General features: G+C 43.5%; 3 protein-coding genes across 8 annotated transcripts in view; 1 reads left to right on the plus strand and 2 right to left on the minus strand.

Moving 5' to 3' along the window:
• Nucleotides 1–1,126: 1,126 nt before the first annotated feature.
• nek4 (NIMA-related kinase 4) lies at nt 1,127–7,609 on the minus strand. 3 transcript variants are annotated; one of them, XM_076050160.1, is made up of 16 exons: nt 7,301–7,609; nt 5,722–5,988; nt 5,436–5,633; nt 5,236–5,343; nt 4,859–5,013; nt 4,576–4,711; nt 3,807–4,442; nt 3,665–3,715; nt 3,443–3,565; nt 3,198–3,353; nt 2,933–2,999; nt 2,732–2,847; nt 2,511–2,602; nt 2,211–2,428; nt 1,941–2,074; nt 1,127–1,581 (listed from the first exon to the last, which is right to left on the minus strand). In XM_076050160.1, exons 1-16 carry the CDS (start codon nt 7,385–7,387, stop codon nt 1,483–1,485), a joined length of 2,643 nt encoding a protein of 880 aa, XP_075906275.1. In that variant the 5' UTR covers nt 7,388–7,609; the 3' UTR covers nt 1,127–1,482. The 3 variants fall into 3 exon arrangements, with proteins under 3 accessions (XP_075906275.1, XP_075906274.1, XP_075906273.1); XM_076050159.1 differs by having other exon boundaries at nt 2,511–2,599; nt 3,801–4,442; XM_076050158.1 differs by having other exon boundaries at nt 3,801–4,442; nt 7,301–7,608.
• Nucleotides 7,610–8,754: 1,145 nt separating this feature from the next.
• The window catches only part of camk1b (calcium/calmodulin-dependent protein kinase Ib), a 33,199-nt gene continuing 14,565 nt past the window's right edge, over nt 8,755–27,388 (plus strand). For 2 of the 3 annotated variants that reach the window (XM_076050144.1, XM_076050141.1), the window contains exons 1-2: nt 11,399–11,411; nt 15,949–16,062. In XM_076050144.1, coding sequence (XP_075906259.1) covers nt 11,401–11,411; nt 15,949–16,062 — 125 coding nt within the window. In that variant the 5' untranslated portion in view covers nt 11,399–11,400. Of the gene's footprint in view, nt 8,914–11,398; nt 11,412–15,948; nt 16,063–27,388 lie in introns of those variants that run through there. The other variant, XM_076050143.1, reaches the window with a different exon arrangement.
• LOC142904210 (heat shock factor protein 5-like) lies at nt 13,299–15,262 on the minus strand. Of its 2 annotated transcripts, none has more exons than XM_076050174.1 (3): nt 15,123–15,262; nt 13,757–14,224; nt 13,299–13,672 (listed from the first exon to the last, which is right to left on the minus strand). In XM_076050174.1, the coding sequence occupies exon 2, from the start codon at nt 14,205–14,207 to the stop codon at nt 13,806–13,808; it is 402 nt and encodes a 133-aa protein (XP_075906289.1). In that variant the 5' UTR covers nt 14,208–14,224; nt 15,123–15,262; the 3' UTR covers nt 13,299–13,672; nt 13,757–13,805. The 2 variants fall into 2 exon arrangements, with proteins under 2 accessions (XP_075906289.1, XP_075906288.1); XM_076050173.1 differs by lacking the exon at nt 15,123–15,262 and adding an exon at nt 14,523–14,648 and having other exon boundaries at nt 13,301–13,672.

A 27,388-nucleotide genomic window follows, 5' to 3' on the forward strand; every position in this document is an offset into this window, starting at 1 on the left:
TCTAATCAATGCGCTATTTGCGTGTATCTGTCTGTATAATGTTGGTTGTAACATGATGGTACAGTGTTTGAGTTAACGTCGCATTCTCACCAGCTGCTAGCTGATGAGCTTTAACAATTGCATTTACTTTGTGGGCGCATTTTTTTAAAAAGCCAACACGTTTTTAAAGTCGTAATATTTCCATTCACCTATGGCTGGGATAGCTTACTTCTTGGAAATTTCACAGGTTCTTCGATCAACAAGAAAGCTTGCTCATTTCATTGTCGTGTACTGTGTAAACCTTTTAAATAAAACAGGAACAGAGTTCACCAGCGAATATATTTTGTATGGATAAATGCGTCCTGAAATTACTGAATAATTATAAGTCTTCATTTTGCAGGACTATAAAGGCCAAAAATTGGCTGAACAGATCTTCCAAGGAATAATACTAGTTTCGGCGGTAAGAACCCACGACATGCGATACCCAAATATAATTAAGGCCATTGTAGTTGCCTCCATTGATTTAGTTTTTTTTTGCATTTAATCCCTAGGGAATTGGATTCGTGTATGGACTGATCGTCGAGCAGTTTGGGTGGACAGTTTACATCGTCTTGGCAGGTTTTGCTGTGTCCTGTGTGGTAAATATATATATATATTTTAATTCTTTATAGTGCCTAAAAGTATTCAACTGTACGCAACGTAGAGGACATGTTCTTATTTTGTTATGGATGTACAAAATCTGAGACAAATCTGAATTATTTTCATGTTTGATTCCATAGTTGACCCTTCCTCCATGGCCGATGTACAGACAGAATCCTTTGTCATGGCAGCCAGCTGTTCCAGAGAGCAGTGGCGAGAGCAACCAAAAACCTCAAGAGGGTCTCAAGAAGAAGAAGCACAAATAACTCAATCTTACCAAAGTCAATCCCCAACTGCCTGTTAGTACATCCTCTTAGTTTGGAATTTGCTATTCAAATGTTTCCATTAGTCTAATAATAAACATCAGATACCGCCTGTTTTATAAATTGGATTATTGTGGGGTTTTTTTCCACATCCATTTTCAGCAGTGTTACTGCATGATACTGTGTATATCAATGCACAAACAGAACTTTATTTAGAAACAAATGTTTTGAGACATGACGCATTTAAGATTTATTAGATTTATTACAAACATTAATTCTGACCATAAATATTACAAAGGGTACTATTTAATGTTGCAGAAACTACCAGATACAGCATGAGAAAAACAGTAACTTAACAATATTTTGTGATAGAAAAGTTGACTACAAAAACAAAGGTGACTCAATATTTGCATAGACGTTAAGAAAAAAATACTAAAGTATTTACAAATTCTTTATGGTAAAAAATAAAACCTACAGTTATTTACAATGTTGCCTGTGTGAAGGCAGCTGCACAGTGACAAATGCATGGGGGGAAAGTAAATACACTATTTGATTGTATTTATTATGATTGCACGTGTATGTACCACCTTTGCATTTGTAGCTAAATCTTCAAAGCAATGTCCTCTAAGAATTTCAACTGCCTCACCATCACAGCATAAGTTTGGTACTTCTCGTCCCCCATTTGGTTTCGAAGGCATAGCTGTAGTGACAGAAACAGATCCAACAGTAGTTATTTTTTCATGAGAAAGTGAGAAAATTAAGAAAATTGCAGTGAAAAATCTACTTGTGTTGAAGAAAACTATAAACTTAAAATGGTGAAGTAATTGATGACACAGAAAACCCCTAATCTATTCCTGTCTTCATGTAGCTGCATGTTTAATAATGAAACAAATCCTACTAATCTTTATCACACAGAGTGCACATGGATACACAACTGAATCATTACGGCAAAGATCCTTTTTCAGATCTGCCTCTATACACTTCAAGTGGCTAAACATGTTTTGCTCTGACGACATGGGTCAGGTACCAAACTGGTCAACTTTGTTTTCTTCATCATACTTCACGTTTGTTTTCGTCCTCTTCCTCCATGATTTCCAGGACTCTGTCCAAAAGTTTGATACCCAGGCCCTTCAACACATCTGTCCGCAGGTTTTCTATGATTCTCCTTATCTTGGCTGGACCAGATTTTGAACCTTTTAAGGGGGTAAATAAATGTTAACCAGAGTAGAAGTCTAAAATGGCAGGTTAATAACAATTGATTTATATGTCCAACACTTTGCATTACAGTAAACGAAAAATATTTTTTATAATAATTTGATCAGATTTCACCTTTGGGTATTTCACCCAATGACAAGTCCTCTGACTCATGACAAGCCTTCCCATGAAGCACCAGGGTGTCCCTGTATCTTCTGTTGAGTTTAAATTCTGGCAGTGCAGAAGAGCCAAGTCTGCTTTTCTCCACCTCAGATACAGAATCTCCAACATCCATTCTCAAAGTGTGGGTCATCATTTGGACTAAATCCTGCATGTCACAGGAGTCGGTCTTCCTACAAAGCGACCCATAGAAGAAAAAGAACATGTGGCGGACTAAAGTTTAAAACAACTTTGTAGCTCCTTTCAGGGTCATACCGTTCCCGAGAGTCTCCTTCCAGACGTTCACTGGAACTGGTGGATGAGCTGCACTCGTCTTCATCTGATCTTCCCTCTAGTAAAACCTCCTGCTGTACAGAAACACATCAAACTGTTTTAACAACTTTCAGCGAGATTTTCATATTAAAGAAAAGCAAGTTTATCTGTTCAAACTTCTGAACAGACTCAAATGAAACGCCACTGTGACGGGATGTCAGTACCTCTTTACAGGTCTCAGGGATAACATCTGAAAGAGACCTGCTGACAGAATCACTGCAGCGATCACCCTGGGTGGAAGTGTGGATGTCATAAGACGACCGGGCTGCAACACAGATAGCTGTGCAGAGAGTAGAAGAGAACAAGTGTTCAAGTGTTTGTGAATGGTGAGTTTAAGTACACAGTTATAGTTTTGGCTTCACTACCTGCTCCACTGACGCTTTCCTGGGACTGCCTCAGTCTCCTCCTTTCTCTGGCAGACAGGGGTCGATCCTGACGATAAATAGTGAACCACATGTTGAGCCACATTGTAGCAGCAAATTGTCAGAGAATTGTGCATATTCAAAATCTAGATATCAAGATATTTCTGAGGGAAATGCTAAATTATCATTCAGCTAAAACAACAACATCTGTCGAAGATTCTATGGAGATGGGATTGTATGCAGTGCGTATGTGCTGGAGGATCCTTACCAGCGCTCTTTCCGAGTAAGTATCTTTACTGGCACTTCCAGATGTGGAGGTTGCAGCTTCTTTGCTTTGTGTGCTCCTCTTGCTCCTCTTTCTCTGCTCCAACACTGAACTTGCGATGGGAGGAGGCGGTAATGGCCGAGAATCAGCCGCTTTGGACTATTAAAAAGCATCACAGATGTACTTTAAAAACTACCAGTACCTTTAAAATCTCACACATACCAACACCGAGCAGAGGGAAATGTTACCTTTTCCTGGGTACCATGTGCTCTCCTTGTGTCCCCAACCCTGTGCTGCTGTGACACAAACGGCTCAGATGAAACAGGCGGAGTGGTCACAGCTGGTTCACTGACAGGAAGGGGAGATTCCTCCTGAAACAACATTGTTACCTCAACAACTTCCTGCAACACAGTCAGGTTACGGGCTTTATTTTGAATGCACAACATCAGAATGAAAACTGAAAAACTCACCACCGTGGTTGGAAGTGGCTCTAGAAGCTTTTCTGTAGATTCTAAACTTTCCTATGAAGACAAAAATAAAATATTTGACGTCATAATTCCAAATAAACGTTGCAATAATGTCAATCTTTCAGTGGGGGGTGCTTACTTGCACGTCTGAGCTTTGGTGTTGTAGCACAGCTCCTTTGAGAAGAGTAACAGTGTCGTTGTCGTTATTCTCGACGTCGCGGAAGACTTTGGAATTTTCTCCTCTGGATTTGTATTGAGGCTTCTTCTCAGAGACAGAAAAAACTTTGATCTCATTTTTTATTTCTAGCTTAGCGTTGTGCATGTCAGCCTCTTTGAGTAATCTCAAAGTATCGTCAACATCTGTCTCCTGGTTGTCCCTACAGGCAGAAAATGTTTCCACGGGGCTTTCTGTGTCCGGTTGATGGATGTGTAATGATCCATTGGATTCTCTTCTCTGTTCTCCACCTGCTACAGACTTTGGAGGAAGCTCGGCAGGGGAGCGAGACAGGGATGGATCTGGTTTCCGTCCTGTCTTGATCTGAGATTCATTAACTGCCTGGGGGACGGACACAGCCGACTGGGGCTCCTCCACCTGTCGCTTTATTGCATCTTCATCACGCTGCATTTGGACATCAATATTGATGTTGCTGACAGTTGCCAGGGATGCAGTGCTGACTCTGAGAGCATCAGGTGAGGAGGCCTTCAGTGGCAACGGTGTTTGGACTGGAGTTGAGTCGGTGACCCTGTTCTGTTCTTTGTGTTTGAGGGAGTTTTCTTCTCTCTGAAAAAAGAGAAATAGAAACAGAGGAGTGGTATAAACTCATCATTGTCCACATGACACCAGATCATTGATTAAAAATATGATTCTATGTAAACTAGAGCCAACTATTTTCCCTTTCTTATTTGCCACTGACCTGTTTCACTCTTGCTTGAATTTCATGTTGTGGAATCCTTTCAGGTTTTTTCTGGTTTGAAATCACTGATGGGGCACTGTTGGTCCTGCAGTCACCGCTGCTGCCTAGAGATATTTTCCTCGACCTGCCCGTTTTTCTTTTAGAGATAAAACAAATATTTGACAAGTATTTAAATATCATACTAATTGCAAGCAAAAACAATGACAGGTGAAGTCTTTATAAAATAAATAATTCACTTTCAAGCAACAAAAGACAAAGGAGGTCTAATGTTTGCGTCACCTACTCTTTAGTGGCATCTAGAAACATGGCAATCTGTCGCTTGATGTAGGGCTGCCGGAGGATGAGTTTGACATCCGGCCTGTCCTCTGGTCTCTTACTCAGCATGCTTTTAATCAACTCTCCCAGCTGGGTGTCATACCGACTCGGCATCTGTGGCAACTAATGACAAAACAAGAGAAAATGTAAAAAAGACGGAGGGAAAAAATGTGGCCGGATATACTATTTAAGGATTGTTGGGTTTAGAAATATACTGCATTTGCTGCATTTACATGATCATACAGAGAGTACTTGTATGACCAACCCATCAATCTGTTCACAAAAATGTAACAGTACAAATTTAAAGTTAAAGTTTGGTAATAAGAAAAAAAAGATGACACCCACCTTTCCCTCTACAATGCGATAGACCAGCGAGTTCATGTCTCTGGCATTAAAAGCATGCTTGAGTGTAGACATTTCATACACGCAGCAACCCAGGGCCCACACGTCAGACTGATGGGGAAAACAAAATAAAAACACAAATGTAGACAGGTTTCATATAATAAACAGGTAATTTTCACAAAGACGAACAATTACCCAATTACCTTGTGGTTGTAGGGTTTATTGGAGAGGAGTTCTGGACTCATGTAGTAAGGAGTTCCTATCAGTGTGCTGGCCATGTCGTTCTGGTTCTCCAACACTCGTGCAATGCCAAGGTCTCCAACTTTGATGATGTTGGTCTTTGTCAGGAAGATGTTCTGTGTTTTCAGGTCACGATGCAGAATGTTTCTCTCATGCAGGTACTGAAAAGCAAATCGGCGACGGTGACTTCAGATGGCCTTGGCACATTTAAACAAAACTAAAATGCTCACACACGATCTCACAATATACCTGAAGAGCCATGGCTACCTGGACGAACCACTCCACCACCTGCCTCTCGGGTAGGAGCTCACCCTTCTGCTGTTTGAGCCGGTGGTAGAGGTCACCACCTTCACAGAAACCCATGACTATGTAAAGCTGGCAGTCATCTCCTTCCCAAGACTCCCTGTACGTCACGATGTTGGGATGTCGCAGCCGAGAAAGAAGCTGCGCCTCCTGCTCTGCAGACCGCCGTTCTCGCTTGGAGGAGGTGATCAAATTCAGCTTCTTAATCACATACTGCAGTATCAGGGGAGGTGGGGATAGAAAAGTCACCCCAATTAAGCTGATGCGAGGTTGGTGACAGGCAGTAAATGCAGTGACATCTTAGAATTCTGTAATACATATATCTGCATGCTGAAATCTACAATTTTGTAAAACATCTTTGATTTTGATTAGTTTTTTTTTTTTTTTTAAATCATATTGATTTGATCTCAGAGTACCTGTTTTAATTACTTACAGTTAACAAATTTTACAAAATAATCACAAAATTTTGTTTGCATTTAGTAGGTTCCCTGTTTGAACCCAGTCAATCAAAACATGCAGATGATCTCCATATACATTCTTTTTTTTTTTTTTTAATTCAAGCAGAATAAGAAGAGCTCCTTAAATTCACACCAAATGACAATTTAGAGCATAGGTGTCAAACTCTGGTCCGCGGGCCAAATTTGGCCCAAAGTGTCAATATATTTGGCCCTCGTGGCAATACAAAATCACTACTAGAGCTGGTTGCCTGTATTATACAGTACATGTACTGCTAATACTGCAAATCCCAGAATGCTCTACAAGGTCAGGACAGGACGTTCATTGAAGGATATTATTATGACTTAATTGGTTTATTGTTGTTACTTTATTTTTAAATTCAATATGAGCATTTTCAAAAATATTGGAAAAGGTTACTTCTGAAATTTAAATCAGAAGGCTGCAAATAAAAAAGGCATATGATTTTTATTTACATAATTCATTTTGATGAGTTTTTTCAATTTCAGCAATATTGCATCGTGCAATATTAAGTTATTTATTGTATAGTTTTAAGGTTTGCTTGTCCCATATTCAGGTTCGAGCAAAACTTGTTTGTGTCCATATACAAAGGTGCACTGTTATGTCTTAAGGAAGATTATTTCAGTAAATATCAATGTTGGCCCACTACAATGTCCAAATTTGACATTTTGGCCCACTGTGTATTTGAGTTTGACACCGCTGATTTAGAGCCTCCAATTGCCAAACCAGTACACAGTTAAGTGAAGTGTCCTGCCTATGTGTGAACAATATAACATTGCATTGTTCCTATATATTTATAATGTACAATACTGTTATCATTAAGTCTTTATTAGATGTGTGTTTCTAATTTAGCGCAGTTTTGTTCGTAGAGTCCTAACTTATCCAACCTTGATTCACGTAAACAAATAGCCTACTAAGCTAAAGGCAGACAGGTCAGTTACACCGACCGTTATGTGTGTTGCAGCCAGCGACAAGCACGCTAGCTACTGACCACAGAGGTCAGTATATACAAGCTGGGTCTTAAAAAAAAAAAAAAAAAGGCCTTCCGTACCTGCTTTCGGTCAGTTTTGTGCTTCACCAAGTTCACCTCCCCGTAGCTACCTTTGCCCACGGCCCTGAGGAAGGCGTAATTATCCATCACTCGTCAACATGCTTCACGGCTCGCCGTTAAACGCGGCCACGTCACACGACACTTCCGACACGAGTACCGCTTCAACGTCGCCTCATAGTTCTGCGACGGAGGCGAGGAAAAGCCGATTAAATTCTGGGTGGGAAAACTTTTTCCCGAGTCAGCTAGAAGATTTTCAACGCGCAGGCAATCAGAGCCAGTCGACAGTTTTCGTCACTAGGCAACTGTTTGCGAAAAACCAACGACGCGGAAAAAGAGTCACCCTGGACCAGAAACTCTGCAGCGTCGACGGCACAGCGCCACCCAGTGTCTGCATGGACGTAACGACTATAAAGCTACTTATTCAAAAACTACCTAATGATTTTTTTTTTTTTTTTAAAGAGGAGTTGGTTTGGAGATATCTTTCTTTTCTTTTTCTTTTCTTTTCTTTTCTTTTCTTTTTTTTTTTTTAAATCACCCATGCTAATGTTGAAAGTGTTGACCACTAGGTGGTGGACTACACCATCACTGAGACATAGAACCACCGTCATTGTCCAGCTCTTTTATAGACTTATGACTCAACAAAATATTGATGATAGTATGTCCATGAGTAAGTAGAACAATTTTGTTTTTGTTTTGTTTTCTATTAAAGAGAAACAGAGCATCAGGCATTAAAGTACAAACCTAAAATAGGCGAGGACCCACAGGAACAGACGAAGAAACAGGAAATATGGGGCCTTGTGCCTAAATGAGTTTCGAGAAAGCTCTTTCATGAGTACGAGAATCATAATAAATTTATCATTCAATATTAAAACTAAGGATGTTGCTGTCGAACTATGGACGTTCGACAGCAACAGAGCAGGGGTGGGCTAACTTTTCGACTGGTGGGCCATAATGGGTTCTAAAAATTTAACAAAGGGGCCTGACCAGGAGCAGATGGATGGAATGCTTTGGTGGCTCACCTCACAGGAGAAAATATATATCATGGGATATGCAGAAAACATGTGGTTTAATGTCAATTGAAAATGAACAAAAGCGTTATAACAAAATATGTCTTTGAAGCCCCACGGTAATTTGCTCTTTATTTAAATGACTCATTAAACGATGGTATGGGAATGGTCAAATACAGCTATTTTATGATTTACTATCAATCTAATGTCTTCAAGTTCGGCGGACCGGATTATAAAGTTAAACGGGCCGCAGTTTGCCAATACCTTTTCTATGCCCTTGTATGTACTTTACCCCTGTTTGTTTACTGAAAACCACGCGCAGGGGTCAGCAGCAGTGCTCCTCGCGCACGGGGCTCACCGGTGGACGGCGCCCCGGACCAATGCGGTGGCCGAGCCGCGCACCTGTGCGGGCGGCCCGCACCTGTGATAGGTCTGCGCAAGGCGCCCCGCCCCGCCGTGGCGTGACGTCACAGCGCGCTTCGTCAGAGCGTTGAGGACGCCTCGCGGACTACTGCTCGCCGAGAGCAGTGCCGGGTACAGAGCGAAGTGGACGGACGAGCGCAGGACACGGCTGTTGGACCGTAGCGACACCTTATTCTGTCTCAGGTAGGAAATGCTGCCTAACACCATCACATTTGACGCCGAATATGATCCAAAACATGTCGGACTCTTCGTAAGGAGTGGTTTCTCACCCGGTGCGTTTTGAAGGATACGTGCAGCTGAACGGTAAAGTCATGCTGTGCTCTGTGGAGTCAGTGTGGATGGGTTGTTGTTGTGCTGTCAACGAATTAAAACTTTTTATTTTTTTATTTTTTTTTAATAAAATGAAAAAAATAAAATAAATTCTCTTCAGCTACGGAGGAGAGAGGGAGTGTTGCCAGCAGCCCACATTTCAAAATAACCACTCATTTGCACCACAAAAGGACAAGAGGATGTAACTAAAGCAGCTGGTTGGTAAATGAGATGCTCACAGGGAATAATAGCTGTACTCCTCCTCCTCCTCTCCATTAAAGCAGTTACAGAATAAAGTAGTCTCATCAAGTCACATTTTGTGATATGTTTAATGAACCCTAAATTAAGAACCCCATGATGTCCTGAAAGTGATCTGGTGCTTGTATTAATCACCATAGCAGAGGTAAAATAAAAAAAAAAAAAAAAAAATCATCAATTCAGGATATATTTTTTAATTCAGCTTGATTATTTTTTAATCCCCCTCTTCAGCCCACCCCCACCCCTTTCTCTTTCACTCTTGCTCTTTGACACATCCCGTCTGTCTTGTGGAGAGACGTCTGCTTGTCAATCAATAAGCTTACTTTGAGGGGAGATTTGGCGTGCGTCACCGACACCGGCTGACCAATCCGCTGTCCCTGAAAAAGTAAATCTGTCTCGCTCAGCCAATGCGGTGCAGTGGCGAGTTTGATGGAGAGGGGCTCATGCCGCTTTTGGAAAGGCATCGTGGCAAACAGCTGTCCTCTTTTTAAGGGTCGTGATAGTGCAGATTAGTGGGATAGTCTTTTAATTCCTAAGAGGAATGATGCTGATGTGTAAGTGAGCAGACAGGAAGCCACAAACAAAACATCCCATCCCAAAATAACAAAATATTCACTTTTCCTTAATCCAATACAGTTGTTTTTTCCCCCCTTGCCGCCTTAAACTTCTTGAATCTTAGATCTTGTCGCATCTACCCAAGAAAATATTGCAGTTAAAGGTTCCATATTATGTAAATTCACTCCTATAAATAGTAATGTATGGAGAACAATGATATTTTTCTCAGCCTGTCAGCAAACTCCATAGAACAATTTCACAAAAGGACAACAGTCCATTCTTTACTCCTTTTGTTTGGTCCGCTTTCCAGGCAATTTATGCCAAACACAGTTCAGCTGTTTGTGATGTCACAAAGGGCAGCAGTACCTCACCCAGGTTAGTGACAACAGCCCCAGGCATGTATGTGCATGTTCCACCACTTGCTCTCTTCCATACATGTGGAGGGTAGAACATGCATCAGTTTCACCAGAGGGTTTTTTTTTCTTCCTACTTTTGTTTTTCGTAAGAATTATCTGTGCCAAGCTGCTCTGCTGGAGGCTGGGATGGTAAACAAATGTGGGAAAACAACTATAATGTGGGACATTTTATGTAAATCTGTAAAAAAAAAACAAAAAAACTGTCAGGTTAATAAAGAAGCAGCCCTGTCAAACATTTTTAACAACGGCGTGGTCTCGTGCAGTCAGCCGGTGTTGACAGGAGGACAGCATGTAGCTCAGCGGTGAAGCCCTCCATTGCCCGCAGGAGGGTCAAAGATTGTCGGCAGAGATAATGAGATCAAATTAGTGTCAATAAGTCCCCAACGCGTGCATGTTGAAAGTGAAGAGAGTCACGATGTGTATTGATGTGTTGCTCTGTCATTAATGCCTCTGAGATGCAAACCGCCGTGCAGGTTGTTTTTTTGTTTTTTTTTCACTCTTATTTTTGTCTGCTGATGTTTGCGCTAATCCTCAAATGCTGCTGTATACTGTTGAGCCACAACATCGAAACTACTGACATGCCTCAACGCCGGCTGTGTCGCTGTTGCTGGGAAACCTTGAATTCTACTGTAAGGGCCGAGCTGTGATCTGTGCCAAAACATGAGGAAAAACAGCACGGCGACGACCAAGCCCACCTGAAACAGGAGCGACAAGTTGCTCAAAAAAAAAACGCTCCAGGTCGGAATCTGATAAAGCTGCGTGTGGAATGTGTCTTGGGGAAAAAACAAAACAAAAACTCAAGTATAAGAGGGTTTACTTTGTCTGAAACAGTGTTTGGGTGGGCTTCCAGGGTCGGGGGCCGTCCAGCAATCATTCTCATCGTCTGTCAGTGGTTTCAATGTTGTGGCTTATCACCGTCACTTTCTCTGTGTGTTCCAGTCTGCGTGTAAATGTGTGTCAAAAAAAAAACATTCTAGCACACGTGCAAAAGTAAGTGTCACACTCAAAATGACCTGCCTGAAGTCGCCATGTCATCCCGTCACGTCTAACTGTTGCCGTGTCTGTATATGTGTGTGTGTGTGTGTGTGTGTGTGTGTACGTATGTTTCTTCTGTTCACTGCTAATCACAGGAATGGGAAACCAGTGAGTACTGTCACTCTCTTCTCTTGCTCAAGGGTCAATGTTTTGTGCATGACACGGACAAGTCGGGGAGGGGAGGGGAAGAGGAAGGGGCGTGTGGTCATTGTGTTGTGCTTTTCCCTCCGTCGGACCTTCTTCAACCCTGTCGCTTCCTGGGTTTGAGCAGCTGTTTTTATTTTCCTGATCTGCAAAAGGGCCACGCCATCAGCCGGGGAAACCCAAAGGAGACGTTCTGTTTTTTTTTGGTTTTTTTTTTATCCCCTAGACATGCTCACAACTTGCATGTGTCCCTCTCGACTCTCCTGTGTCTTTGCAGAACTCTGCCCCTCCCCCACCTGCCATCAGTCCCTAAACTTGGACCTTACTCCTCTGTTTATAGCATTTGCCTGTTTGATTGAAAAAAAAAACAGACTCCTTGCATAACATAGCCCTCAAGTCTTGAAACGCTTCTGATGTGTTACTTGTTATTGTGTTGTAAGTATGAAATTTTCAATAAATATTCCATATGTGAGTAAATCTGTAGATTTAGGTGCATGCTGCAGTCTCTTGGGTGCCCAGTGGATTTTGTTGTTTTTTTTTAGCATAAAAACAATCAATGACAAGTAAAAAAAAAAAAAGAAAGAAAGGGATTTAAATGACTTTGATGTTCAACATCATTATTTCCCAGTGCATGAATTATCATGAATCTCCATGAATCTCCATATGAGCAAGGGGTGATGCTACAAACAGGCTCTTTGTGAGGTGTTTGCACTCTGTCTCTGACTTCATTTGCCTCAGAAGCGATCTTGTGCATTTCCATTTCATTTTAGGGCCAAAGGCAATGTTTGCTTGAGCAGCAAAGCCTGTCAGAAGAACCAGCAGTTATTTTTACATTGTAAAAATTTAAAATGTTTTTTTTAAATATATTTTATCATCATCACTTTTATTTCTATATATTTGATGTGTTTTGTTTTAATTCTAGTTTTATTAACTTGGCTTATGCCGCTGTGTACGTTGTGACTGACCAGCTTACAATGCACTTTCCAACCCTCCTCTGAAGCAAAACAATGTGGCTCCTTAAAAATATATGACCAATATGAGTCATAATAGTAAAAAGTATGAAACTCCTTATATTGTCTTACTGCTACGTTGATACCGGATGCCTTTTCGATGATGCGCTGGGGGTGGAATCATGCTACAGTAATGGATCCGTGATTTACACACAAAGGGCCTGGTGTCACATTTAAGATGTACTCAGGAATAGAATTACAGTCCACTATGTATTGTTTGTCTGTCCCCTGCGGTGCTTATTAGAGTACAACAGATAGAGGCCTCAAGATTTACCAGTGGCGCTCACACTGCACACAGTGGGCTTCCTCTTATGACTTTCCTCCCTACATAGGGAAACGGTTTTGCTTGCTGGCTTTTTTATTTATTTATTTATTTTGCCTAATTTAGAGGCACTTCCTTTGACTTAAGCTGCTTTAAATAGCATGCAAAGCGCAGCGGAGGAAGTCAGGAATGAGTCAGATATCAATTTAAATGTGCGACTGTTGGCTTTTGTCCCCATGGTTACATCACTCAGCGGATCTGTCAGGTGCAAAAGTGGACCTCCAATTGTGAGCGGCGAAGCGTGACCGCATTTACAGCATGTGCCCAGCTGTGATGTGCGTTGTGTGTTTATTAGCTGTTTATATTTGTCAATCTGTGTGCATTTAAAGTACAAGCAAAAACCGCACACCAGATACAAAGTCTTATTTTTCCTTTTTTTTTTTAATAAATACGTTCCATCTACCAAAGGGCCTAGAGGTTTCTGCCACCCGTCGTTACAAACTAAGGACTCCCAGATACCATAGCAGCTCCTCTGGGTTTCCATGACAACAGGTATAAAGCCAACTTGTGACATTAGTGAATACAGGTGAACCCAGCGCGAGCATGTGCAGAAGACACGGCGCATGACAACGAACTCGTGGATGCATCCCCATTTGATTCCCACGCAGTTAAGGCAGGGTGGGGTGGGTGGGGGGGGCTGCTTATTAGCTCAAAATCCTAATTGCTCGAGGGTTCGTTTTGTCCTGCTGTCGTCGCAAAAGCCAGCCAAAAGTAAATTAGTGTGAAGGGGGCGGGGGGAGGCACCGGATTGCAATGTTCTCGAAATGTACATTAGCTGATGGCAGTCTGCCGTCAACAGTTTTCCTCTGCAGTGATTTGGGTGACTGAGGCAGTGTTGCTACAAACCACTGGAAACACAGGGTCAGGTTGGAGATGCACTCGATGGTATCTGACTCGGCCCCGCACAATTTAGTTATGTCGTTTTATCGGGGTGATCCTAATCTTTTCTTTTCACGATGGCTTGTTTTGGCTCAAACTCTTTGACCTTTCAGATCAGGGGAAGGAGACCCGGCGAAGCCGTGGCCGCTACTCTGCCATTTGCTCCTCCAGCATGGGGTGACTCTCAAAGATTTGCTGAGCGTTGCTTCGCTTGAAGTGTGGGTTGAAAAAATGACAACAGGTGGACAAGTGTGCAGCCGCCTCGTTGATGTCTTCATTGACTGGGTCGACCCTCTTGAAGCCGTAGAGGTTGAGCTGACGGATGAAGCTGGGGAAGTTGGTGGTTTTGAAGGTGTCGGTGTTGCCCAATGCGTGGGGCCCCGGGGTCAGGATCTCTCTCTCGAAGAGGTGCGGATTGATGACAATAGCCTCGCCTTCTGTGTCCCAGAAGATGGACTTTTTGGTCGGGTTGTTCGACAGGCGCCACAGTTTGGCGAGGAAGTTTTTAGGGTTGATGTTGACGGGGAGCGACCTTTCACCAACTTCCATGCTTTATCCCTAAAGAACTGGGAACAGTGGTAACTTTGATGTGAATTCCAAGCGGTTGAAATGAATCAGCTCTTCACTAGCTCATACTTTTTCTAAGCCATTAGTCAGCCAGCTTGTTGTTGTATGTACATTGTGAGACTGTTAAATTCTGCTCGGAGGGTTAAATGCAAATGTATACCTTTAGAAAAGCAAAACACAGATTTACTAAGGAATTACAAATTGTAAACAGCACAAAATTACATTATAGCACTGGCCTATTGACTATTCCAACATAATAGAAATACATTATGGACAAGAAAATTTGATTAGCCTTACCACGGGTCCTGTTAAATTATTAGAACAATATATCTGCATTTATACATATGTTTTTGGAAATCTTGGTCCTTATTCCTTCTTTTCTTCAATGGTATTTTACATCACATCAGTGACGTTGAACGGCAGCTGCACCCAAAGAATAAGAAAACAAACCCGAAAATTGTTTAAGTACTTCATTGCTTCAATCCCACATTAAAGTCAAAGCATTACCACTTTAATCTGGGATTGGAAGGCTGGGGCTGGGCCGTGTTGGTCTGAGGAAGGCAGACTGTAGAAAGTGAAACGCATCAGGGCAATGTACCAAGCCCAACTGTATTTTTCCATTACAATAAATAGTGCCAAAAAACTTCTATTGTGTGTATGAATTATGTAATAAGTTTTGGCGGGTAGCTACTTGCTCGTGGAAAATTGGAAAACGGTGAAAGTAGTTTTTCACACAAGGCTAAACTTAGTCATCCAAGTTCTGTTTACATTCTGTCAGCAGTCAAAAAAAGCAAACATTTGAACTTAATATCAAGTATTTGAACTGCAAAATCAGCTGATCCCATCACAGCTTCAGCAAAAGGCGCATGCACACAAAGGAGGAGTTTTAGCGCTAACCTCAAATTATCTGCAGTTTGCGAACAGCACTGTTACCGCCAGAGCAAACACCAAGACAAAAATATTTGGCATCCATCCTCTTGCCTTATATGTAAACCAGGTCAACATCCCTGATTGTGTGTGCCATGCTTCTGTTAGGATGAACAGCAACAACTACATAATGCCAGGAGAAATACTGGATGCGGGTTTTGAAAGACCCATCATAATCATAGTCCTGGTTTAAAAGATACTTTGAACTCAATTTTAGAATGTGACATTGTGTGCTGGAAAAAGCAGAAGGCAGCCTACACATGAGTTCCCGAGCCTTTCGTGTGAAGTGTTAAAATGTGTGTGTGTGTGTGGGGGGGGGGGGGGGGGGGGGGGGGGGGGCCCGACTGCATTAGACAGGAATTAGGATTAACAGCATTCTGTCAGCAGAGACACACAGATCTGTTTGAAGTATTCATGGCAGGCACGTTTGATTAAAACAAAACAAAACACGATCATCACTTTGAAATTACAATAAAATGAAAACATGATAAACCAGGCTGGTGTTTCACAGTGCACCTGCAGAGTTTCCTGTAGATTTTTAACACCCTCGGAATAACACATTTAACCTCTGAAGATAATGTTAATGCTGACACACACACTGATTTTCCTCATGGTCCATGTGAAACATGGGATGTTCTAAACATGAGTCGCCCCGAGTGATGCAAGTTCAATATTTCACTTCCCATTAATACAAAAAAACTGCAACAAAGAACTAAGTAAGTTCTGCTAGGGGGCAAATTCTAATCTTGTTGGTTTTTGTTTTTAAAAAAAGCCTCACCCTCTTGTTCCTCACCAGTATTGTTTCTGACCGTAACAACAAGAAGATGCCGCTGGGAGACGAGTGCCATGCCTGGAAGAAGAAGACCACAGACGTGAAGGATCACTACGACTTCAAGGAGGTCCTGGGAACGTAAGTGTGCCGGCGTTGGTGAAAAACCTTCCTGTGTCTGTCGAGTCTCGCCCTTCACACTTGTCACAGTGCACGCTCTGGATTTTCCATTTTCACATCTCTAGCTTTGGGCTTTTTTTTCATGTGGGATCAGTTGCGCCTTTAGGTGGGCGACAACTGAAACAAATTATTTTGTTTATTCGGCCCCTTCCTCTAGAGTTGCTGGGAAGGATGAAGGAGCCCGAACGGGCCGCTGATGCATTCATAACTTGCGCAACTTCTGCAAGGGCCTGAGCGTGAAGTCCTGTAAATGTGAAGCCGCTCCAAGGATGTTTATGCTAGGCTGCCCTTATTAGTCCCGCTTGATAAACAGCTTGGTGTGAAATCAGAACGTGGCACATGCTAATGTGAGCCTTATGTGCTACAAGCTGCTCGCACGTAACTGCGTCAGTGGGGAGCGAGCGCTGGCGCGAGGGCTGTTTCTCAGAGGCCATTTGTGTGCTTTTTGTCACATTTGTTCATTTTAAAGATGCTCACTCATGCCCATGTTTTTAATGCACTCCCGAGATGCTTGAAAATCTCCGCACAGTGCACGACAGTGTTTAAGACTGACTGTGATCAGTCGATCCAGGTCAGAAGAGACTGCAGGGTGTGTGCTCAGGATTATTAGGATGTGATGAAGTTGTCTGGCTAACCAAAAGTTAAATATTGCCCAGTTATTGCACCACCGAAGTAAGTAGACATGTAGTAACAGCAAAGCTTAACCCACATCACCAGGCTCCCATTACCTGGTAAATCCCATTTTCCATTTGCATCTGTTGAAAACAGTTTCAGTACCTCAGATGCAGTCAGTCACCAAAACGAATGCAGCTGTTAATCTCTTGTTAAAGGTGTGTAGTGCAGTTTGCCTTTGTTGAACTTGTGTCGTTGTCTCTTGTTGACACGGCGGTGTCACGGGAGCCCTGTTGACCCAACTCACACATCAGCGACATGTAGTCAACAAAGCATGACAACAAAGGGGACGACTGTGTGCTTTTCCACGTGGACAATGGGTGTAGGCTCAATGTTGGAAAAAAAACATTCCAGGAGGATGTGAACCTGCTCCGGGAATTTCTCATCCTCACAAGTTAGCAAACCTGGTAATGCCCGGCGATGATTAGATGTGTGATAAAACACAAAAACAAAAAACCTCCACCAGTGTGTCAGGAAACTGTCAAGTTTAGTTCTTTTGGAAATTGTGGTGGAAAAACTGGATTGGCTTATTGACTTATGCAAAAGATTGTACATTTGGGTAATGTTATGCCATATTTTATGTGTATCCTGTCGCTGAACTTTCCAGAAATGATAAAAGTCCATCTTAAACTTTTTCTTTATACTTGATATTTCTTTATTCTTCTTCTTTAAAGTGTGTGCTAAAATAAAACTCAATGCTGAAAAACGTCCCTTTGTGATGTCACACTTCCCGGCTAGTCAGTGGCAGCATCCCCAGGCTGGAGTGTGACTCGCTGTGAGCAGAGGGCTAAATGTGCTGTTTTTCTGGATCTCTAAAGGGTTTTCTGGATTATTGATCACATGTGAGTCAGGAATGAAAAAACTGGTTTCACAAGGGAGATTTAAGTGGAATTCTAGTAGAGGAGTGAAGTCATTGTCCAAGAATTTTGGCATCAATCACAAATATAAAAGCAGTGCTTTTATATTTGTGCGACATCAGATGTGGTGCTGAAGGATACAGTCCTGATGCTTAACCTCGGCTTGGGTTTCCTTTTGGATTCATATGCAGAATTTCCAGTATTTCCAGTTCAGTTGAGAAAACAAAACAGATTGAGGTTTAAAAAAAAAAAAAAACTTCCTGGTAGTACATTGTGTTTTTCACCGCGAAAGACATCAGGAGGCGAAAGCACTCGGGCCTGAGGAGAATTAGACTGCAGATTACTGTTGGGAAATCTTGTTCTGACAGTTTAATGGATTGGACGATTTCTCTCTCCTTATTTGTTGTTGTCTTCAGTTTTTCTTTTTTTTTCTTTTTTGCCCCCGTGCTTGTCATTTCCAAAAAGACATTAGTCATCTCCCGGCCCTCCCCATCCCCACTTATATGGCTGAGCATTCTATATTTATGCCAGTGAGCAGGAACACGTCTCGGCTGTCACATGGCGCACAAACTCAAACCCAAATTTGGCACATTTGGCACTTGCAGCAGCATTCCGTCGTCGGGACGAGGGCGTTCTGCCCGCCAATCCGTCTTCATCACGCCGCCGTCGGTCCCGCGGCGAGACATTTGCCCGCCTCGGGTGGAAATTATCTGGAAGCGGCGCTGTTGTGAGCGCACACCAGCCGTCCGATTTCGCTCGTGGTGTGTTACGTTCCTTACCACGAGACACGGAGCATCACGAGGCTGTGCGTGTTTATCCAGGGTGTCTTAACTTGCGTGCACCTTTTACATTTACATCCTTGTTGGTTTAGGATTAGCTCGCGTGAACACAGACTGAATCTGAGAAGGTTAAGCTTGTTTTAAGAGGTCAATGAAAAAAAAGAAAAGAACTCCCTGTCCTCTTGATTTGTATGTTTGAAGCGGATTCAGAGAAGACAAAAAAAAAATGTCAACACAAAATCGAGTCACCACAGTGTGATGACTAATGTCTCTGCTGTCTGTACATAGAGCTGTCAGTTCTGACGGAGCGCTCTGATTGGACAGGAGAAGTTGAATGCTCGCTGATGTTCAGCATCACAGCGGCGCGACCTCAGATTTAATGTGTCCTTCCGCCTTATTGTCACCGTCGCATCGCAGACGCAACACGACAGCATTGTGCGGCAGGGAGGGTCTCACACGGACGCTGAGATGTGTAGTGATGATAATTTGTACAACAGAGCCCCGTGTCACATTGCTTTATACATTTGAACGAACAGTGATCATTTAATTCAGTTTTACTGTGTCCCCTTGGAGAAAATTGTGACCAGTCAAAGACGATCAAAGGGAAAAACAGGGTGATACCAATAAACGCGGAACTGCAGTGCACATGCAAACACAATACACACTCTTTAGATTCAAATAGACTCATCAGAATATACATCCATTGTAAATGAATGAGAGCAGATCACCATAATCATGCCTCATTAAGGAAAATGGATCATTTGTCCTTTGGATATATAAATACCTTGAATTAGAATAGTAATTTGTTATAATAAAAAGTTGTTATTTTAATGTATGTTTAATTTTTCTTGGCATTTTAATGCTGGGTTGAACAAATTAGATTTTAACTAAAAAAAAAAAAAGTTAATTTATCAACATTAAATACATAAGTAAATGTTTTTTATTATAATTATTAATATTTTCGAGAAGAAAAAAAAATCAGTCTTGTACATGGCTGTTATATTCTGACACTCTGTGCCAGTGAGCTCAGCAGCCTCATTTCTTGGGGGCCCCAGGCAGTCAGTCAGTCACCTGGCCCGCCTTCACCTATTGCAGAGCCCCAGCACGCAGGTGGGTTCAGACAGAAACTATTTTGCTCTCAGCAACGGCAGTTTATTTAAAAGTACGACCTAAATAGACCAGTGCGAGTTACTTTTCAAAATCTTCCGTTTCAGTCTGAACTGAATGGAGGCTGCATCAGCGGCGCCGCTGTCGAGAGCTTTGTGTTTTCCGTCGCCTCGTTGTCGCCCCTTTGATTCCCCCCACCTGCACCCAGTTTTTGCCGTGGAGCTTGTTTATGGAGAGCTCGTCGTCGGCTCGCCGCGTCGAGCCAGCTGTGTGCCACGCTCATGTGCCATCGCTGAATTGTTGTCTTGGTAACAACGGAAAACACTTTCCATAATGGAACCCGAACAGTCACTATGGAAACAAAGTTTTTTTGATTTGCTATTAATAAATCTACCTGCCGGCAAGCATAGGTGCACGTTGTGCAATGCGATACAAAAAAAAAATCTCCCTTTGCGTCGATAAAACAGGAAAAAGTGGCCCGTAAACACATTTTTTTTCTCCGCACAGTTATTGAAGCTGCCCTCAGTGTGATGAAGAGCGACATCAAACAGAATCCTGTCATGTCTCCATGTCGAAAAAAACAAAAACGTGTATATTTTTACTCGCACTGGAGTAGCTCGAGTTCATCCGAATGCGACGACCCCTTATGCATCTCTTACTTCTCTCGTACCCGCGTTTCACTGGTTGATGCGAACCAGTGTGGCTGCGGTGAACCGGTGTGACGCTGCACGCTGCCACAAGTTTTCCAATCAAGGCAGATGGGAATTAACGGTGCGCAAACACGCGGCAGAGCTTTCACCGCAATCAACCCCAAATCCTCTTTAGCCTGCATTCTGTTGTTCATTTCATTTTCCATTCGGCCCGTTCCTGTGCGTATCGGTCCGATGGCACTCTACACTACAGTGGTGTAACTTTCCAATGTGGCTGATTCACAAGTAAATTTGTTCTTTTATATTTGATGCACTATTTTTAACAGTCCCTGTCCACACGGGAGCTGAAAGCAGACAGAGGTGGACATTTAGAATGCACATGAATCAGTAAAACCTTTAAATTTAAATGAGAAAGATCATTCAATCGAGCGAGCAACCTATTATCCCATCATCATGCAGGGATTTGGTCCAGGTTGTTGGTCCCAGGGCGAGCGTCAACAACAGAGGGACGGGACGTCTGGGTGGGGGAGGGGCCAGAGGGGACTCGTGGTGATCATCCAAAATCGTTGGGCCTGATGGATCGACCCGCTCCCCTGCCTCTGTCACTTCCTCCGCTGACCCAGTAGCCGCAGCCACGCCCACTGGTATGATTAGCTATTAGCCGCGATTGATTTGGAAAGAGTGTGTGTGCGTTTGTGGGTCAGGGAGGCGGTGTCAGAGGATTCACAACACACTTTTCTGAAGTATTGCTCTGTTATCACATACGGCTGCTGCTGCAGGCTCATTATTACTCACAATGCTATTGTTAAGAAAACAATTTGCTGACAGTTGCATGGAAGTCAGTCTGTTGGTTAACGTGCAATGGCTGAAGTTGTTTTCACACCCACAAAAGTAAGCTGGGTTTTAACTTCCTGCTTCCTCCTGTGCACGTCGGCTGTTTGTCGTTTGGAAGCAGACGAAAAACGAGTCGCAACAAAGAGGCCAGTGGTAGCGTGGTCTTGTTTCCTGCATTGCATGAACTGTGTCGGCACTGGGCCGAGACTTGGTTCCTCATACTTGAGCCTCTGTGCAAGTTTTAACACCTATTTGGAAACCTCAGCTCATGAGTGGTTGAAGATGGTTTGATAACTTGTTTAGCGGCACGTGCACGGAGCGTGCATGCCTGGCGTCTGTATATTAGATAAATCTTGCAGACAGTGTGACATTTTGGCAATCGCTTGTTATACTGAGCATTTCCCAGTTTGTGTTGTTATGGCTGATCATGAAGTGAGCTGTTTAACCAGAGGGAGGCTGGCTCTGTATCAGTGTTACCTTGACTTAACTCGATGCCTACCATTTATTTTACTCCTTTTATGCGCTGGTATTTTTATTACCTTGTGACTGCTGGACCCTCAATTGCTATTTTGGTCAAACAGACACAGTGCGGCGCCCAGATTTTATTTTTATCACTTTCTCGGGCGCTATTTCTGTCGCAACTTCATTATTCATTGTTTGTGCGCTGAATCCGCATCAAATGAATTCAAAGTGACGGCTAACAAAGCCGTTGAGACAAAAGGAAACAGCCACCTTCACGGAGCTGATGAGTCTCCCAGCGTGAGCGCTGTCCCACCTCATCTATTTTTCATCTCCATGTCTCTCTGCCGCGGAGAGAGACGCCCGTTTTCCGTCCCGGCACCGACTCCCCCTCCCCTCCACCTCACATTCTGCTAAATCATCTCGTTCTGCTCGGAGCCAAAGTTGCCTTTGTCTCCCACTCTTTGCGCCTCTTTATCAGTACAAAGAAGGGCTGACGTTCCTGAATGCGGTCCTTTGATTACAAAAAAATCCTTCTCTTTCTCACGATTCCTTGCTCCGCTCTTCTATTAATTTGAGATGGGACAGAGCCAAATCTGCCTTTCGTGACAAAGTGATGCACTTCACCAAAGCACGGGACGGGATGGAACGTATGGCAAAGTCCATCCATCTATCCATCTTTGACCGCTTTATCCAGAGTCGGGTCGCGGGTGCAGCAGTCTCAGCAGAGATGTCCAGACTCCCCTGACCTCAGGACAGCAGAGAGACGTAGTCCCTCCAGCGTGTCCTGGGCCTTCCTCGGGGTCTCCTTCCGGCGGGACATGCCCGGAGCACCTCTCCAGGGAGGCGTCCTGCAGGCATCCGAAACAGATGTCCAAGCCACCTCAGCTGGCTTCTCTCGATGCGGAGAAGCAGTGGCTCCACTCCAAGCTCATCTCGGGTGACCGTGCTCCTCACCCTGTCCCAAAGGGTGCCCTAGCCCAGCCACCCTACGGAGGAAACCCATCTCGGCCGCTTGTAGCCGCAATCTCGTTCCTTTGATCATTACCCAAAGCTCATGACCATGGGTGAGGGTAGGAACGTAGATCGACCGGTAAATCGAGAGCTTCGCCTTTCGGTTTTGCTCCTTCTTCACCACGACAGACTGCATCACTGCAGACGCCGCACTAATCCACCTGTCGATCTTGCGCTCCATCTTTCCCTCACTCGTTAACAAGACCCCGAGATACTTGAACCCACATGGGAATTTATTTCAGAGCCCACAGAAAATGATTCTAAAGGGAAGGCCTTCCGGATACAATCTGAACGCTAACTACACAAACCCTCTCCCAATAAGCACCGTGAGGGAGAACTAACTTTTGCCAAAGCCGCAAAGAGAAGAGGAAGTTAAGGACTAATTTGGATAATTAGTAATCCCCTTCTGTGCTTCCCCTTTAATGACGTGGTTGGAAATGATTCGGAGGCGGTGCCATGCCACAAAATTCCTCACCACGATTCCTGATGGCTTTATAGATTAATCGGTGGATTAATCTATAAAGGCATTACAGATTAATCGGTGGATTAATCTATAAAGGCATTACGAACTGCGATGCCCACCTCCATCCGTCTCTATGTCACGCTGATTTTGCTAAAGACTAAACAGGCATCAATAAATAAATACATGTGCGTAGAAGCTCCTTAAATGTAACTTATTAAGATGCATTACGGAATGAAAAACTGCAAAGTTCCTTTTCCTTTTTCCTTTCACTCTGTTTGAGGCTTACTCGCACCCGCCGTGACAATCTGATTTGTGATAATATGAGAATTAAACCGTTGAGATGGAAAAAATGCAACTGTTTCCATCTCTGGCCGCGACCCTGGAAATCCGCCCCTGATTACGGCACCATCAGCCCCTCAGCCCTTCCCTGACCTAATTCGAAACAGAAGCCTGCATCTCAGCACTGCACAGCTTAGCATGGCCGAGCCTGCAGTTCCTGGAACACGCACGTACGCAGGCACGCACACACACGTATACCCCACTGTCTGTCCCATTTATGCCATTCCATCTGGCCCTCCAACACACTCACAGGCTTGTCGTTCCACATCTTCCCACAGTCTGTATCCATTGTTAGAAATTCTTCCGCGCCAGTATTTTTTCCCACCATGAAAAAGCTGTCCGGCTACCAGAAAACAGGCTTGGAAAAGGCCACTTGGATGTGCTTTTCTCATCACCGGACACGTTTTGGAAATCCTCAGGGAAGCGTGCTCTCATCCTGGCAGTTTAATTTCAATCCATCGTGCCACACTCACATTCTTTTTTTCTGTGTGCTTCAAAGCCTTCCTTCTCAGTATCTTTGATTTAAAGCTGTGCTCCTTTCTTTTCTGCCCTATTTAAAATAAACTGAGCCGAATTGTTAAAGCCATTTCACCACGTCTCCTACTGGACATGACCAATCCATCACTGTGTAGTGTTTAATGAAGAGCAGGTCCGGTTGGAAGGAGGCGGTCATATTGCAACCCTTTGTGTCTGTGGTAACTTACAAAGTTGATCGGCTCAGGGTTTGTTTGTTTTTTACCCTTGAGGTCACAGCTGGTGTAAGACAGATGTGACTCAAAAGTGGAACATCAGAAAAAGGGGCATTAACGTTAAAATTTTTTTGAATTCGAACGGTGAGACCCTACTAAATCTTTCACGCAAGGCCTTTAACAGCAACAGATTTACACGCAAGATGTCAGCGTCTGGTTCCCTCACACGTTCAGACAGCGAGGGAGTCTGAGAGGCGAAACGGAAGTCAAGTGTCACTGTCTGTCACATCGTCTTGTCCTGCTGTTCTCTGGAACTCATCAACGTGCCAGAACACCACTTTGTCTTTACATACTTGATGTTTCCTTAAGTGGATCATGACAGCAGGAAGTGCAGTTCGATGGAAGACTACCAGAATTCTGATGCTGCTTAAATGAAGCTTTAGCTAATTAAGAGGAAATGATACCACATAGGCACTGTAGTACTGAGTAGGTTTGGAAATTTTTCTGTCAATTGTCCTTTGTGCATTTTGCATATTTTCACTTCTGGCTGCAAAACAATTTGGCCTCCAGGGAAAATTGAGACTTCTCCGATAATGTTGATAGAAGAAATATAAGATTTAAAGGCTTTGCCCGCAAATTTGGAGGATATTTTATAAAAAGGTTGACCATCTCTGACCTTTAAAACAGGCCATCTGTGATGTCCATCAGCATCGTCACTCAATCTTACACGCTGCTTTGTTTTCCATCAACACAACCATGCATGTCTCTGTTTCTCCTCTTGCCTTTATTTGTTTCTGACTTTCCTTTTGATGTGTGGCCAAAGCAAAAACAAAGTGACATACTGTTCACTGCCACCTATTGGTCTGGAATCGTTGCTCAACCATTTGTAGCTGTGGCATGTGGACAGAGTTATTTTTGTCGAATGGTCCCGAGTGGAAAGGATAAACAGGGAAAATATATTATAAAAGTCACACTGTTTAACCACTTTTCCAATATTTCTTTTAAAATTAGCCCATCGCCATTTTATTACATTTTGGCTTGTTTTGCTGAGGTTTTTTTTTTTACACTCTCCCTCACAGATAAGGTGAGAACGCGATGAGTGTGGTCTCCTTGTGCAGATCTCTGTGTTTGGACGGCCCACAGAGCAAAGATGGTCTTTTTGTGTTTCAGAGCCAGTTTCACAGTTGGACGTCTCTCAGCTCTGATTGGACCAGATGGTCCTTCTCCACGTCTCTCTGACCTTTCCACAGTAACCATTTTGTCATCTGCTCACAGATCTTCTTGACCAGTTCTCGGCAGGACAGATGGAACAAACGGTTCTTTGAGGGGGAAATAGTTCAGTTTTTATCCGAAAACGCAACGATATAAACACTCCAGATAGTCGAGGAAGCAGCTCAGCAGCAAGGGGGAGATTTTTTTTTCCCGCCCTGGTTTTTTAGTGCAGGTAAAAGTGTTTCAGCAGTCGTGTTTTACTGCTGCGGTGACGCCAGAGTGCTCGATGACTCCAAACTCTTTTGGTGTCACTTGCTCTTGATGCGCGGGGCGAGGCATCGTTGGATAAACACGGGAAGAGTGAGCTCGCGGTGGCAGGAACTCATCTGTGTTACGGCAAGGCACATTAATCAGAGACAGAGCACACATGATGCTGGCAAGCAGACAAGGGGGAGTAACAACACAGCTAATATTTGATGAGATTTCGACGTCGTCGTCCACTGTTTGGCCAGTTGATCGCCGTGATATACGTTTTGTTTTGATGACATGTAAATATTTGCTCCGTTTGAGGCTCAGCACACTCTGACGACGCAGCACTTGTCTCCACTTCAGCTCTTGTGTAAATTATTTGTCCAGGGAATTTCTTGGAATACGCCCTGTTGCTGTTTGGATAGAGTTAGCTATTGAGCGTTTAGTGCTTTATTACTGTGTAGTGGGACTCTGTCACTCTCTCTCTCTTTGTGTGTGTGTGTCTGTGTCTGTGTCTTTGTGTGTGTGTGTACGCGCATTCTCTTCCTGGACACATGTCCTATGGTGACGATAAGAACATCCTGTTAGGAGAAGGAGCAGCTCAGGAAACACACTTGTTTACCTAATAATCTAAATCGTCCCCGTAACATTTGTCAGGATTAAGCACTCTGCAGCGTTTAGCAACCTTTGCATGTCAGGTCCTTTTCATACGTGTGTCTCTTTATACCAGATGTTTTTCTTGGCCTACAGCACCATGGGGTCATGGCATTGGTCCGACTTCCCATTAGTCAGACAAATTGCCCATTGGTCCAACCTCTCCTAACCCTAACCTCAAATATATATATATATATATTTTCAATGCTATTATAATTTTTCCAACTATTCAAAGTAGCGTCCTGCACTAGCCAATCAGCAGCTTTTGAGAAGAAGGATGCAGGGGCTGCAGCTGGGGTGTGAGAGTAAGACGAAGCTGTGGACCTACACTGCAAAGAAGAACAGCGGAGCCACTCGTGACTGGCATATGTTCAACGCCTCCCACTGTTTCCTTCTGAGAATGAAGGTTTCAGATTAGAATGATAAGACCAGCAAGACAGACGTGGCGGTCAATGGCCTCTTGGGAGCGGGAAAGATACCTCTCAGATATCCCATCTGGATTTTCTGGTTAAATTTTTGAAACTTGAGCTGAGCGTTGCTATTGCACACAACAATGGTGTGGTGTGTTTTTACAAAAGATTTTGAGAGTTGATGTGACCCTGTGCCATGAAAGGATGTTCAGAAAAAAGGAAGTATTCCCTGCCGTAGCGTGTAGCATTTGGGACTGTTCAGACACAGGAAGTTCAGACCGAAAAAAGCTTCTGCTTTTGACCGACAATTTCGCATTTGTCTACTGGCCATGTCTTTGTTGTTTGGCATGAGCCACTGGTTTCGCTGACCTGAACCCCTCGCTACTCACTCTGTGACTCACTTACCGATGTTTATAACCGACAGTCTTAACCGCCGAAGATCGATGGGATTCGCAGAAGTGGGACGTTATTTCCCAGGACGGACGCGCGCCATCGATGGCCGCTCTCTCACGCAAATGAGAAACAGTAAATAAGACGGGACATTTCTCAAACGTTTTCCCAGTGTTTGTGAAAACTACTGTGCGACACCTCCCCTGAGCCTCACAGCCTGTCAGCGAGCGCATGGAGTACGTCAGCTCAGTCCTCCAGATGCTCTGCTGGAATCCACCTCGTGCAGGCAGCTGGATCCCTGCCAAAGCTAATGGCCTCTCCGTGGCACTTTTACTTTTGTGTTCGGATGTGACTACAGGGCCTCCTTCCCCGGATAATGACTGCTTTGGCAGGAGGAACTCAGCTCAGCGTTCTCACCGTTGGCTTGGGAACCCAAAGAGCATTTTGACTTGAGCAAGTCTTGGCTGCAGCTGTTACTTGTTGTTTAACATGGGTTTGAAGAAAACTTG

Source organism: Nelusetta ayraudi, unplaced genomic scaffold (genome assembly GCF_046127955.1).
Source record: "Nelusetta ayraudi isolate G7.1 ecotype Tasmania unplaced genomic scaffold, CSIRO-AGI_Nayr_v1 ptg000124l, whole genome shotgun sequence".
NCBI lineage: Eukaryota > Metazoa > Chordata > Actinopteri > Tetraodontiformes > Monacanthidae > Nelusetta > Nelusetta ayraudi.